Here is a 14,792-nt window from a genome sequence, read left to right as displayed (position 1 = left end):
CTTGAGTATTGGTACAGAGAGTAGGTCTAAATGGTCAATTTTCTCAATGGAGAAAGATGAATAGTGCATCAGGGATCTGTACTGGGGCCACTGCTTTTTAACATATTTATAAATGATCTAGAGATGGGAACAGTGAGTAAGTTGATCAGATTTGCTGATGACACAAAATTATTCAAAGTTGTTAAATCACAAGAGGATTATGAGAAATTACAAGAGGACCTTGTGAGACTGGGAGACTGGGCATCGAAATGGCAGATGACAGTTAATGTGGACAAGTGCAAAGTGAAGCAACTCAAATTATAGCTACAGAGTGCAAGCTTCTGCATTGGGAGTCACCAGGAAAAGAATCTTTTGTTCAATGTGTGGTGGTCACCAAGAAAGCAAATAGAATGGTAGGAATTATTAGGAAAGGAATGGCGAATAAAACAGAGAATAGCATGATGCCCCTGTATCTTTCCATGGTTTCACTGTACCTTGAGTGTTGTGTGCAATTCTGGTCACCACGTTTCAAGAAAGATATAGCGGAATTAGAAAAGGTACAGAGAAGTGCAACCAAAATGATAAAGGGGATGAAATGATTCCCCTCTAAGGAAAGGCTGAAGCGGTAAGGGCTCTTCTGCGTGGAGAAGAGATGGCGGGGGAGAGATATGATAGAGGTCTATAAAATAATGAGTGGAGTGGAATGGGTAATCGTGAATCGTTTTTATAATCTTTCTAAAAGTACAAAGACTAGGGGACATGTAACGAAGTTACTAGGTAATACAATTAAGACAAATAGGAGAAAATATATTTTTTTTACTCTATGCTTAATTAAACTCTGGAATTTGTTGCCGGCAGATGTGATAAAAGCTGTTAGTATAACTGGATTTAAAAAAGGTTTGGACAAACTCCTGGAATAAAAGTCCATAAACCATTATTAAGGTGGACATGGGGATATCCACTGCTTATCCCTGGGATAAGCACATGTAATCTATCGACACTATGGAATCCTGCCAAGGACTTATGACCTGGATTGGCCACTGTTGGAAACAGGATACTGAGCTTGATGGACCCTCATTCTGACCAAGCATAACAATACTTATGTTTTTGTGTGTGTTCTTGTGAAGGTACAGGCCTTCCCTTTCCATTTCCCCATGGAATAAGTCCAGAAAGAGGTACTTAAACAATAACTAAGGATTAGATACAGAATGGGGAAAAGCCTTAGTAAATCAGATCCTTAGACTAAAAACCCTGTGGGGTAGGGAATTTGGTCTAGAGAGGGCTATAAATATTTAAAATAAAGAAAAATAAATTAATACTTTTTGTATCTAATTTGTCAATTGAGCTTGTCTTGTAAAGGCAAGTTTTAAAATCTAAATGATGCCCTTTCTGGAACAAATGCGTGGATGGATATAGAAGGGATATTTCTGAATAAAGAAAGTGGGATATGGGGATATTTAAAGTGTCTGTCTAAATTCTCAATGTATGGGAAATTATAGGACTATGCCTACATATCTGTCTTTTTATTGGGAAATTAGCTGAAATATCTAGAAGAGATGCAAATGTATGCCCTCTCAACTAAAAGGACTCCAGTAAAAGTTGGGGAGTTGGACCCTATCCTTTTCAGACCCGAAAACAGGCTGGTTTGGATGCCCAAGAATACATTTTTAAAGTAGGTATGGCCATAAGAACATCAGATTGTTGTGTTTTTGTAAGAATGTGAACCCTGGGCTGAGATGAGAGGTGTCTCCACCCACAGGGAGGAGCCCTGTGAGCCTCACCGTCAGCAGGTGTAGTCTCAGTGGCGTGGGACACAGCTAGAAGTAGAGACTTTATTATGAAGGAAGGAGAAAATAATGTCCATAGAGTTGGAGATGTAATAATACAGTCCTGAGCAATAGGGAATACCCAGAGCGAGGCCACAGATGAGAAGATCCGGTAGTGACCTGCGGAGCGGGGTACGCCGGGGATCCCCTCTGACGAGTGTAGGCACCTCAGGAATACAGATGCGGTCGTGATCCGCGGAGCAGGGAATGCCGAGGAAGTCTGTGCAGTAGATGTTGAAGAACTGGTAGAGATGCCAGAACCCGGAAGTGGCTCCCGTAGTTGGTGTGTCAATGCTCTGCAGCGCAGGAAATCTGAATAGCTTCGACTGAAGAAAGGCGGTAGTGGCCCGAGATTCGGGGTACACCGTGGGGAATCCTCAATACAGTTCGTATAGTAGAAGTCAGTAGAGGTACTCACAATAGATGGTTCCTGGAGAGAGAGAGAGAGAGACCTAAGAAGCAGGTCTAGTAGCAGTCAGGCACATAGGTCCTCCGAAGAGCGGATAGCTGGGAATGCAGGGGAGCCCCCGAGGAGCAGGTACTCAGAGCGTTAGATGCCAAGACCAAAGTCAGGAACAGGAAGTCCTTGAGTAAGGTGGATTCAGCAAGACGAAACTCCTTGCTTACTCGAAGAAGGCAAGGGCAGGTCAGATTAAATACACTAGCGGATTGACGTCATCGGGAGGGGATGCCCCCGAGGTTCCCACCATGACGTGTTCAAAGGAGGCCCTTGCGCACGCACCTAAGTAATTTCGGGTCCAAGATGGCAGTTGGCAGCACCCTCGCTGTCCTGGGAACGCCGGAGATGTCGGCAGGGATTAGCAGAGACCGCCATTCTTCCCAGACTTGACAGTGCAGGGGAAAAAGAGGTGAGCATGAGAGGTCGTAGCCATTTGCAACCAACAGGCGTAACACAGATATGCAATGTTGACTCAGACCAAAGGTCCATCAAGCCGAACATTCTGTCTGTGACATTGGCCAATCCGTGTTACAAGTTATTTGGCAGATCCTAAAGAATAGGAAGCCAATTTCACTCAATACACAATCAAGCTTTGTTGCCAGAAGATGTGAGCAAGGCATCTAACAAAGCTGGGCTTAGGGGTTTGGACAAATTCGTGGAGGAAAAGTCTCTAAACAAATATTAGTTATTTTTTGGGAAAGCCACTGCTTATCACTGGGAGTCAGTAACAAGGAATTTATCTTAACGTCGATATTCAGTGTCACTTAGCCAATTAAGTTCCGATTTAGCCAATTTAGTGGCACTGTCTGAATATTCGACCATGCTCAGCAGCTGCACTTAGCCAGCTATTTATCTGGCCAACCAGTTAGCTGGATAGGTGAGGGATGGGATGGGAATGTACCAGGGTGGAACTAGTTATCAGGTAACATAGCCAGATAAATGCTGATATTCAGCTTTATCTGGATTAGTTTATCGGATAAGTCTAGTACAGCTATTTGGCTGTTCTCTAGTTAGCTGGATAAAGTTATTCAGCTAACCTAGCTGAGATGTAAGTAGTGTGGCCATGCTGCTGAATATACGCAGCTATCTTATAGTTAGCCGGATTAGTTTATCTGACTAACTAGAGATTCCTTAGCTGTTAAAACAACCTTGTTTAGTAGCATCAGGCACAATCTCTCAAATCTGATTTTCAAGGGATTGTGTGGAATCTATCAAAGCCTTCTTGTAATTTGATAAAGCACTTCCCCAACATATTACTGGTGATCCTCAATCACCACTCCACCTCCCTTGTCAACTGGCTTCACTGCTAATGAAGAATCATGAGATAACTGGGTAAAAGCCTGTTAGAAGATTGTTTCTGCTTATTTGTAGGGTTATAAGCACATACTTGCCTCCTAACCTTTAGAAAAAGACTCAAGACTTGGCTGTTTATGCAAGCTTTCCCGGACTTAAATTAATGCATCTCGCCATCAACATATCCAACACAGCAGCTGTACCTCATCTCCTTGTATATAATTTAGTCTCTGCTAAACTATCTTTATTTCCTCTGATCCCAGTTCAATAGTCCTTGTTAATTGTAACTGCTTTCTTTGACACGTTATTTCTGTTTTGATGTATTTATTGCACCCCTGTTTATTTGTAAACCAGCATGATGTGATTGCTTCATGAATGCCGGTATATAAAAACCTTAAATAAATAAATAAATACTTTGTATGCTTGCCAGCAGATGGGTCGTTGAATTTATAAACAGTAACCATTCATGTTTGTAGGTGTTTTTTATGCCACTAATGATTATGGGGCCGATTTTAAAAGTAACATGCGCGGCGCACAAATGTACACTCGATTTTATAACATGCGCACGCATGTTATAAACTCCAGGGTCGGCGCGCACAAGGGGGTGCACACTTGTGCACCTTGCGCGCGCCGAGCCCTAGGGGAGGTCCGATGGCTTTCCCGTTCCCTCCCATCCCCACCTAAATCCCCCCCCTACCTTATCTCGATGAGTTACGCCTGCCTCTGGCAGGCGTAACTTGCGCGCGCTGGCTCGCCATCCCTGGCACAGGCCCCGCCCCTTAACCACCGCCCCGCCCCCCAGCCCCGCCTCCAGCCCACCCATTTTTTAAAGCCCCGGGACATACATGCGTCCCGGGGCTTGCGCGCGCCGAGCCTATGCAAAATAGGCTCGGCGCGCGCAGGGGTAGGTTTTCGGGGGTTATGCGCGTATCTTACGCCCGTAACCCTTTGAAAATCTACCCCCATATGTATAAAACCGTTCATTAGTAGTAGAACAGATTTTTGGTATGAACTGGCTTTTTCACCCATTTCTTTTCATACTCTTTTCTATGTGTTGATAGTTTGATATAAATATTAAAAGAAATATATAGAGATGTGAAATTAGATTGGTAAAAAGTATGATTTTTTAACATTTAGGGGTTTCTATTTTGCTTTACCTTAGAGGAGAGTTAGGATGGGGAGATATTTTAGAGATATTTAAATATGTCCAAGGAATAAATACACAGGAGGTGGGCCTTTTTCATTGAAAAAGGGAATCTAAAATGAGGGGTCATGGGATGAGGGTGAAAGGGTTTAGACTCAGGAGTAATCTAAGGAAATATTTCTTTACAGAAAGGTTGATGGATATTTTGAATAGCTCCCAGTGGAGGTAGTGGAGATGACAGTATCTGAATTCAAGAAAGCATGGAACAAGCACAAGGAATCTGTGAAGAGCGGCCTGGGAGGGAACGGGGAAGGCAGCGTGGTTTGGCGCAGGCTTGGTGCATGCAAGGTGCACAATTGTGCGCCCCCTTGAGCACGCTGACCCCTGATTTTATAACATGCACGTGCTTGCGTGCGCATATTATAAAATTGCATATCCATGTGCGTGCGTGCGTTGCGTAGTGCACGCACATGGACGCACTCGCACTGGTTTGAAAATCTACCCCTTACTGTGGAGTCCATTTCCAAAAAACATTGGGGTAGATTTTCCAAATATTTAACTGGCTAACTTCAGGAGTTAAATTTGACTAGTTAACATTTCTCCCTTCTTACTGGCCAAATGTAACTGATAAATACTCCAGGTGCAAAACCTTTGTTGGTTAAAAAATGGGTGTGGCCAGAGACGTGGGTAGGCTGAGGGACGGAATTTATCTGCTTAGCACTGATTGCTATCGCCTAGGGCCAAAGATGCACCTTCTTCTGATCGGCCGGCAGGCTCTGGGGAGCCCTTCCAGCCATTGGCTCCTCCTGCCAGACCTTTTTGCCTATCTATTTTAAACTTCTGCCTGGGACTTTCCTGTTACCCACCTAAGATTCTGTTGCCAGAAAATTAACTTCTGTTAGTTTCTGCATATGTGCATATGAAAAAATTGCACAGACAGACAAATCATCAAGCACATAAGACATTCTTACAGTATTTCACTGTAAAGAAATCCTAAAAATTGAGTTAGAGCAACTTTATCTTGAAACCAATTTGAAATCAATTAATTTTAGTTAATTAAATTCATGTTGGTCCTAATGCATTTTTCTAGGGTGAAATCGGTGACCCTGAATACGGAAAGATTAATAGCCCTCTCATCCTAGCTAGTGCCTGCAGTTGTCTGTGTTGTTATTTAGAATTCCAATGCCCAGTTGGATGGTGGCTGTTGATATTTGCTTGGGGTTCTCAGGAATGAGTGCACCTGGCATGGGTTGTATCTGAGTTCATGTCCTGCAAACACTCATTGCCTCATTCCAAACATTCCTGCTACCTGGGAAGAAAGCTGCAGCTTTGGAAAAGATTAGAGCAGCACTTCTCAGACCTTTTTCCAATGTGACCTTATTTTAACACTTGAAAGTTCACACGGCCCCAGACACAACCAAAACAAAATAGCACACCTCTGTGCCTCCATTCCTGCTTTACTCCCACTCTCCCAAAGCAGAAAAGCAGCAGTTAGCCCAGGGCCTGTGAGTCTATGTAGTCACAGGATCCTGGCCTGTGCATGGGGTTTCCAGAGATGCAAGGATGATTCATACCAAAAAAATGAGATTTATCACCTCAGTGCGAGAGGATGAAGGTCAAATGTGAGATTTTTCAGGCAGTGTGGTCAGAGCATAAATCTAGAATGATTAAATATCAGATTGCTTTGGAAATTAAAATAGTAACACACAATGATATTTAGCTTTGTTTGATGCCTCTGAAATCCTCTGTTTAGTTACAGATCAGGTTATATCCTGACCTACTAATGTGTCCTGACTCTACTTTCAAAGGACCACCTTTGAAGTGTAGGTGTGGTAACGTGGCAAGTCGTGATTTAGGAAACAGCCAAGAGGAATAAGGAGGCAGACTCTGACTGTTTCCTTAGGTACAAAGCACTCAGTCATTAAACATAGCAGGTTTTTGCATAAACTGAGTTCCTGCCTGCTTCCCAGGCCTCCCTAACCCTTCTGGGCCCTGACTCCTTATAGTATGGTGAGGGAAGCCTCCCTTCACCCAGAATCCCTTGCAGGGCTGATCCTTAAGGAGGACTAGGCCAGATAGCTGTGGCTGGTCCCTAAAGGTGGCTTGAGAAAGTTTCCTGTACACTGTCTCACAGAGGGGAACTGAATCTCCATGCATATGTAGGGCTCACCTGGGATTCCTACTAAGGAGTGTAAGAACATAAGAACATAAGAAAATGCCATACTGGGTCAGACTAAGGGTCCATCAAGCCCAGCATCCTGTTTCCAACAGTGGCCAATCAGGCCATAAGAACCTGGCAAGTACCCAAAAACTAAGTCTATTCCGTGTTACCATTGCTAATGGCAGTGGCTATTCTCTAAGTGAACTTAATAGCAGGTAATGGACTTCTCCTCCAAGAACTTATCCAATCCTTTTTTAAACACAGCTACATTAACTGCACTAACCACATCCTCTGGCAACAAATTCCAGAGTTTAATTGTGTGTTGAGTAAAAAAGAACTTTCTCCGATTAGTTTTAAATGTGCCCCATGCTAACTTCATGGTGTGCCCTCTAGTCTTTCTACTATCCGAAAGAGTAAATAACCGATTCACATCTACCCGTTCTAGACCTCTCATGATTTTAAACACCTCTATCATATCCCCCCTCAATCGTCTCTTCTCCAAGTTGAAAAGTCCTAACCTCTTTAGTCTTTCCTCATAGGGGAGTTCCATTCCCCTTATCATTTTGGTAACCCTTCTCCGTACCTTCTCCATTGCAATTATATCTTTTTTGAGATGCGGCGACCAGAATTGTACACAGTATTCAAGGTGCGGTCTCACCATGGAGCGATACAGAGGCATTATGACATTTTCCGTTTTATTCACCATTCCCTTTCTAATAATTCCCAACATTCTGTTTGCTTTCTTGACTGCCGCAGCACACTGTACCGACGATTTCAATGTGTTATCCACTATGACACCTAGATCTCTTTCTTGGGTTGTAGCACCTAATATGGAACCCAACATTGTGTAATTAATTATAGCATGGGTTATTTTTCCCTATATGCATCACTTTGCACTTATCCACATTAAATTTCATCTGCCATTTGGATGCCCAATTTTCCAGTCTCACAAGGTCTTCCTGCAATTTATCACAATCTGCTTGTGATTTAACTACTCTGAACAATTTTGTGTCATCTGCAAATTTGATTATCTCACTCGTATTTCTTTCCAGATCATTTATAAATATATTGAAAAGTAGCTAGGTCACAGTGTAAAGTGGATGAATGTACCATCTTTGCCACGGCACCCCACTAGAGGCTGCTGCAATGGTTGATTCCAGCTTACATATATGCAAGTGTCCCCTGATGTCTGTGTGGATTTGTAGTATGAATTTTGAGAGGAGCTGTTCTTTAGAAGTTTATAAAGTAAAGCCTCAAAGCAGTGGCTCCTTCCAGAGATTGGGCCTCAGGACTTGACCCAACTGGAAATAAAATGGTCTGCGGAGTAGGGAGCAGGGGAAGAGGCTTAGGAAACGTCTCTGCTGGCTGTGGTGCAGCATGCAGTACAGTATGAGCAGGTGCAGAGCAGCTCCTCAAACTCCTGTGTAAGGGAACTCTACAAAAGAGGATTGTTCTATTTGTAGCAGGCTTGGAGGAGCTGAGGCAGACAGAGAGGTACATTGATGAGACCTTCAGGGACATAGTAGCCAAGTCCCAAATCCAGTCTGGCAGCCCCAGTTCTACCTTGGATCAGAAAGGTCTCCCAGTAGGAGAACATCACCCTGGTGTAGTAGGAAGTGATCCTGTAGCAAGGGCTTGCTCTCCAGGTGATGTATTGACTTCTCACACTGAGGACAAGTCTCCCAGGGCTAATGCCCAGGAGGGAAGGGTTAGGCTGGCCATCATAGTTGGGGATTCAATTATTAGAAATGTAGATAGCAGGGTGGCTGGTGGATGTGAGGACTACCTGGTAACTTGCCTGCCTGGTGCGAAGGTGGCAGACCTCACGCATCACCTAGATAGGATTATAGACAGTGCTGGGTAGGAGCCGGCTGTCATGGTACATGTGGTCACCAACAACATAAGAAAATGTGGGAGAGAGGTTCTGGAAGCCAAATTTAAGATTTTAGGTAGAAAGCTGAAATCCAGAACCTCAAGGGTTGCATTCTCTGAAATGCTTCCTGTTCCACGTGCAGATCACCAGAGGCAGGTAGAGCTCCAGAGTTTCAATGCATGGATGAGACGATGGTGCAGGGAAGAAGGATTTAATTTTGTAAGGAACTGGGGAAACTTTTGGGGAAGTGGGAGACTTTTCTGAAAGGATGGGCTCCACCTTAACCAGAGTGGAACCAAGCTGCTGGCACTAACTTTCAAAAAGGAGATAAGAACATAAGAAATTGCCATGCTGGGTCAGACCAAGGGTCCATCAAGCCCAGCATCCTGTTTCCAACAGAGGCCAAACCAGGTCACAAGAACTGGTAAGTACCCAAACACCAAGAAGATCCCATGCTACTGATGCAATTAATAGCAGTGGCTATTAGCTAAGTAAACTTGATTGATAGCAGTTAATGGACTTCTCCTGCAAGAACTTATCCAAACCTTTTTTGAACCCAGCTACACTAACTGCACTAACCACGTCCTCTGGCAACAAATTCCAGAGCTTAATTGTGCGTTGAGTGAAAAAGAATTTTCTCCAATTAGTCTTAAATGTGCTACTTGCTAATTTCATGGAATGCCCCCTGGTCTTTCCATTATCTGAAAGTGTAAATAACCGATTCACATCTACTCATTCAAGACCTCTCATGATCTTAAAGATCTCTATCATATCCCCCCTCAGCCATCTCTTCTCCAAGCTGAACAGCCCCAACTTCTTCAGCCTTTCCTCATAGGGGAGCTGTTCCATTCCCTTTATCATTTTGGTTGCCCTTCTCTGTACTTTCTCCATCGCAACTATATCTTTTTTGAGATGCGGCGACCAGAATTGTACACAGTATTCAAGATGTGGTCTCACCATGGAGCGATACAGAGGCATTATGACATTTTCCGTTCTATTAACCATTCCCTTCCTAATAATTCCTAACATTCTATTTGCTTTTTTGACTGCTGCAGCACACTGAGCCAACAATTTCAAAGTATTATCCACTATGATGCCTAGATCTTTTTCCTGAGTGGTAGCTCCTAATATGGAACCTAACATCATGTAACTACAGCAAGGGTTATTTTTCACTATATGCAACACCTTTCACTTGTCCACATTAAATTTCATCTGCCATTTGGATGCCCAATTTTCCAGTCTTGCAAGGTCCTCCTGTAATGTATCACAATCCTCTTGTGATTTAACTACTCTGAATAATTTTGTATCATCCTCAAATTTGATAACCTCACTCGTAGTATTCCTTTCCAGATCATTTATATACATATATTGAAAAGCACCAGTCCAAGTGGTTTGTTATTGTAGTGAGAAGTGGATTCAGGGTTGATTATTGTTTTGTGACATTTGTTTTCAATCAGAGGGCTGTTCTGGTTGGGCTGGTATCTAATTTTAGAAGCTATTCTATTTGTTAATTTATACCAAATAGGCTTTTGCGTTTCAGTAGTACAATGTTGTCCTTTAGGCATGTATCTTTAAATGTTAAGGCTTTGAATTCCTCTTACAAAAGGAATATGTTATTTCAGGAGGTCAGACGCCTGAGAACTGGGATATTTTTTGTTTAGGAAACTCATTTGAGGAAAAAGGGCAAGGGGTTATTTCATTGTAAATTGTTTCCAACTGTACTTCTTACTTCTAGATCTAATCAAAATAAATATGGAGGTGTGGGCATATTGTTTCTAAAGATCTTTGTGCTGATTTGAAGGTAATGTGTAGGGACATGGATTTTGGTTAAAATGGTTATTGGTCCTGAAATTTACCCTACTAAATATTTACAGTCCAAACTTGAATCAGGGTTTTTTCTTTAAACTACTTAGTGAGGTGCTGTCGGAAGAGGCTGAAGGACAAGTCATTCTTAGTGGGGACTTCAGGATAAACCTGGTTTTGGTTCATTTTCAGCTTAAGACCTTTATGGAAAGATGGGCTTCATGGATATTTGGAAGGTTATGCACCCTGCAGATCCTAATTATACCTTTTATTCAAAACCTTACAACTCTTACTCCAGAATTGACTTGTTCTTGATAGATAAGACCTTGGGTACTAGGGTTGTGCCCACCAAAAAATTTAATTTAGTTTCTTATGCCATTTCATTTGAATGTTTTTCTCTTTTTAAAAGTTTTGCCAAAGCCTGACTGGCATGCTTAGAACCACATCTCTAAGTTCCCTTAGTACCCTCAGATGTATCCCATCTGGCCCCATCGCCTTATCTACTTTAAGTTAAGTTAGCTCCTCATAAACACACTATTGTGGAAATCGATTGAGGTTTACCTCACCTCCAATTTTATTTATGTTTGTTTTAGGTGGTCCTGCTCCAGGCCCTTCCACAGTGGACATCGAACAGAAATATTTGTTAAACAATTTTGCTTTTTCCTCATCAGCCTATACATATTCCTCCCCTTCACCTTTGAGTCTCACAATACCAAGTTTGTGTAAAATGATAGAGGCAAGCGATTCTGGAGGGTTATTTAATTACTGTGATCTTTGTAAACAATTGAAATCTCCAGTTGCTATCTGGGACTGTCTTAGGGCCTCATTTTCGTATCGCAGGTCTGCGATACTTTAAAAGATGAGGGGCGGGGGGCCGAAACGGGGGGAGGGGCCTGTACTAACTGGCAGCGATCGCACCGTCGCGGTGCGATCGCTGCCGGTTTCGCACCCAATAGCGCCACCATAGGAGGTGTAGCTATTGGGAGCGAAAGCTGCCGTGAAAAGGCACTTACCGTTTTGCTGTCTGCGGCGTCGGCGCAGAGTCCGCCCCAATTCCACCCCCATCCTGGTATCGCGTGTGAGCAGTGTGGAAAATGAGGCCCTTAAAGTTGTTATACAAGGGAGATTGATTTCTTAGTCCTCCTACAAGAAAAGAGAGAGAGAAAAAGCTAGGTTAGCTTTGGAGTACTCTATACGAGAGTTGGAGCGTTTACATAAAATGAAGCCTAATACTAAAACCCTTTCTGAGTTAGAGGAGGCTAGAAACAAACTGCGTTCGCTAAACTGAAGAAATTTCTCATTATTTGGACCTGACTAAACAAAAATATTTTTAGTTTGGTAATAAAGTCAGCAGGTTACTAGCACAGAAACTTAAAGATCAAACTTCCTAAAGCCAGATCATTAAAACCAGACAGAATGGGGAATTATGTTTTAGATACTGGTGAAATAAGAGAAAGCTTTAATCAGTTTTATGAAGATTTATATCAGACTGATATTTCCATTAGCAATGTTGATAGAGAATTATTTGGCTGGAGTTGACCTTCCTTCTTTAAGCTGTGAGATACAACAGTGTTAAATAAGGAAATGCTGGTCTCTGAGATAATTAAAGCAATTAAGGATTTGAAACTGGGCAAAGTCTCAGGAATCGACAGTTATTCGGCTAAATCTTCTAAAACATTTTGAAATCTATTCGTAGGTCCTCTTGCACCTATGTTTAATTTTCTTTTGGAGGGGGAATGTTGTCCATATCCTCAAATGTGGCAGGTATTACAGACCTGGCCAAGCCGGGGAAAGGTGCCACTTTATAAAGTTCATATAGGTCAAGGATCTGAAGCTGTAAAATGCTTTGTAAATAACAAGGACTTGTAACTTAATATTTTCACCAAATTTCCATCTTTAATCAATAAATGTTAAGTTGGAATCCAGCAGTTGCTTCCAGCATGATTATTAGTGCTGTATACATGAGATTTTAATGCATGGATTAAGACTTAAACAATGCTCAGGGCCTTCAATAGGGAATCTTGAGCTTCAGAGAGGCTTAAAAGCACGTAAAGGAAAGTTACACATTTAAACCCATAACTTGAGATGTGGTCTATGGAGCCCTGAGATGGGACAGTAGCCCAGGGGTTACACCTGCAATGAGCATTGCTCTGCAGACCAGCAGAAATGGACCGAGGGTTGAGAAACACTGGGCTAGAGGATGGAAATGAAGAAACGGTGTGATCTGTGATAACTTTAGGTGAAACGTTTCTGCATTTGGGGGTAACCTGCATGGAGCAGCAGTTACTACCATAAACAACTTGTTGGACAGACTGGATGGACCAGTTGAGTCTTTATCTGCCGTCATTTACGATGCTACTATGCTCTGGAACCTTACACCAGGACTGATGTGTTGTTATGAAAATTTTTACCAGTGTGTGTACGTCCTGGCACCAGTTTGCCAACACCTCCACTGGTTGCTTCAAAACCTCCACTTCTTGATCCATTCCCTCTACCAGTTCATTCACACTCTTTGCCACTAGCCCCAGACTGCCTCACCCAAAAACTGCAGAGAACTGAGAAGTCATACTTAACTTCTATGACTGGAGCAGCAGGTGTAAAAGCATCTGTGATGATGTATGCGTGTGAGTGTGATTTCCGACCCTGCCCTGGAATGCCCTCACAAAACCTTATAAATGCCCTCTTTTTCCACAAATCCTTTTCTGCAGCAAAAGTACATGCATACTTGTGGCATTCTGGAAATTCACTTCGCAAACACAAAGGCTACTTACTTACTTATAACATGATTTTACCTGCACATACCCATGTAAATCTGTGAAAATTTACCCCTATGTAGAATAATCCTTAAGAAGCTAGATAAAAGATCTAACTATTCTGCTCTTTTGATAGCTGCACTGGCCTGCTACCCATGAGCATATAGAAGAATGTAAGATGGCTGGGAAGGATCCAAAGGTATGTGTAATTTTTATTCTAGCAAGCTGAAGTTCGCATTGTCTGGAAAGTTTTGCATTAGCCTTAACTCGCTGTTTTGACTCATGCACAGTAGAATAAAGTCAGAAAGTTGCTAACCTCTAAATTTGGGTCATGGACATGATCATAAGTCTAAATTCACTTTATTTGACTTTTAGCCAAAGACGTTCCAGGTACTGAGCTCTTTGAAGGGTCACTATCTGTACTATGCCATTTGGAATACCAAGCTTCAAATTTAAGGTGGCTCGTTGACCAGCCAGCCAGCATTTATCCAGTTAAATTCTAGCTGGCTATTAAGTTTATCCAGCTAAGGGGTGGATTTATCAAAATGCGGTAAGTACCGCATGTGATAGCAAAAGGGGCATGTTTTATGCAAATTGAGAGAGAGAGAGAGTCTGGCCATAATTTTATTTATTTATTTATTTAAACAAATTTATATACCGTTTTCCAGTAAGGCTTACTGACCAAAGCAGTTTACAACAATAGATAACCTTAAACAATTAAAAGGTTAAAATAAATTAGTACTAAATAAAACTTAAAGAAGTAAAATAAGTATGAATAAAAATACAACATATTACGTAATCAATAAAAATAATGGTGACTAAACAAAGAATGGCCAATTACATTTAAAAATTTAAAAGCAGGAATAAGTAAAGTAATATAGTATGATACAAACATATTTAATCTTATTTACTTAGCTAAGGTATTTCTAAATCTTTAAAAGCTTCCTGAAAGAAACAGGTGTTTAAAGCCTTCTTAAATTCCTTCTGGCTACTTATTAACCTAAGTGGGTCTGGCAATGCGTTCCACAAAATGGGGCCAGCAACCGAGAAAGCTCTATTCCTTGTTATACTCAATGCCGCATTCTTCACTGAGGGAATTTCCCAGTAAAGTTTTTACCTGTAGATCTTAGTTCTCTCTGTGGTTTGTAGATATGTAATGTGAAGCACATCCAAGTGGAGTCAATATTGTTCAACAGAGAGTGGATTAACATGATGATTTTGTAGCGAATTCTATATTTAACTGGAAGCCAGTGTAATTTGTGCAGGATTGGTGAGATGTGATGTTTTAATGGAAGTACCGGTATAAGAAGTCTAGCTGCCGAGTTCAGTATCAATTGTAAAGGCTTAATAGTAGAATCAAGGCAGTCCTAAGTTCAAGCCGGGGGTACAATAGTCTAGACCAGACAGAATCAGTGCTTGTAGCACTGAACGATAATCATGGAAAAATAAAAGGGGGCGCAATCGTTTTAGAACATGCAATTTGAAAAACAAAGTTTTTAC

The 14,792-nt window shown here is 41.9% G+C and overlaps 1 protein-coding gene across 1 annotated transcript in view; it reads left to right on the top strand.

Annotated features, from left to right (window-relative positions):
• The window catches only part of LOC115090467 (semaphorin-3A-like), a 202,923-nt gene that overhangs the window by 105,242 nt on the left and 82,889 nt on the right, over positions 1-14,792 (top strand). The window contains exon 3 of the mRNA XM_029599594.1: positions 13,429-13,491. Within this exon, the coding sequence (XP_029455454.1) occupies positions 13,429-13,491 (63 nt within the window). The remainder of the gene's footprint in view (positions 1-13,428; positions 13,492-14,792) is intronic.

The sequence above is a fragment of the Rhinatrema bivittatum genome, chromosome 4, assembly GCF_901001135.1.
Source record: "Rhinatrema bivittatum chromosome 4, aRhiBiv1.1, whole genome shotgun sequence".
NCBI lineage: Eukaryota > Metazoa > Chordata > Amphibia > Gymnophiona > Rhinatrematidae > Rhinatrema > Rhinatrema bivittatum.
Note: the sequence above shows the minus strand (reverse complement) of the source record. Positions and strands in the feature narration are given on the sequence as shown.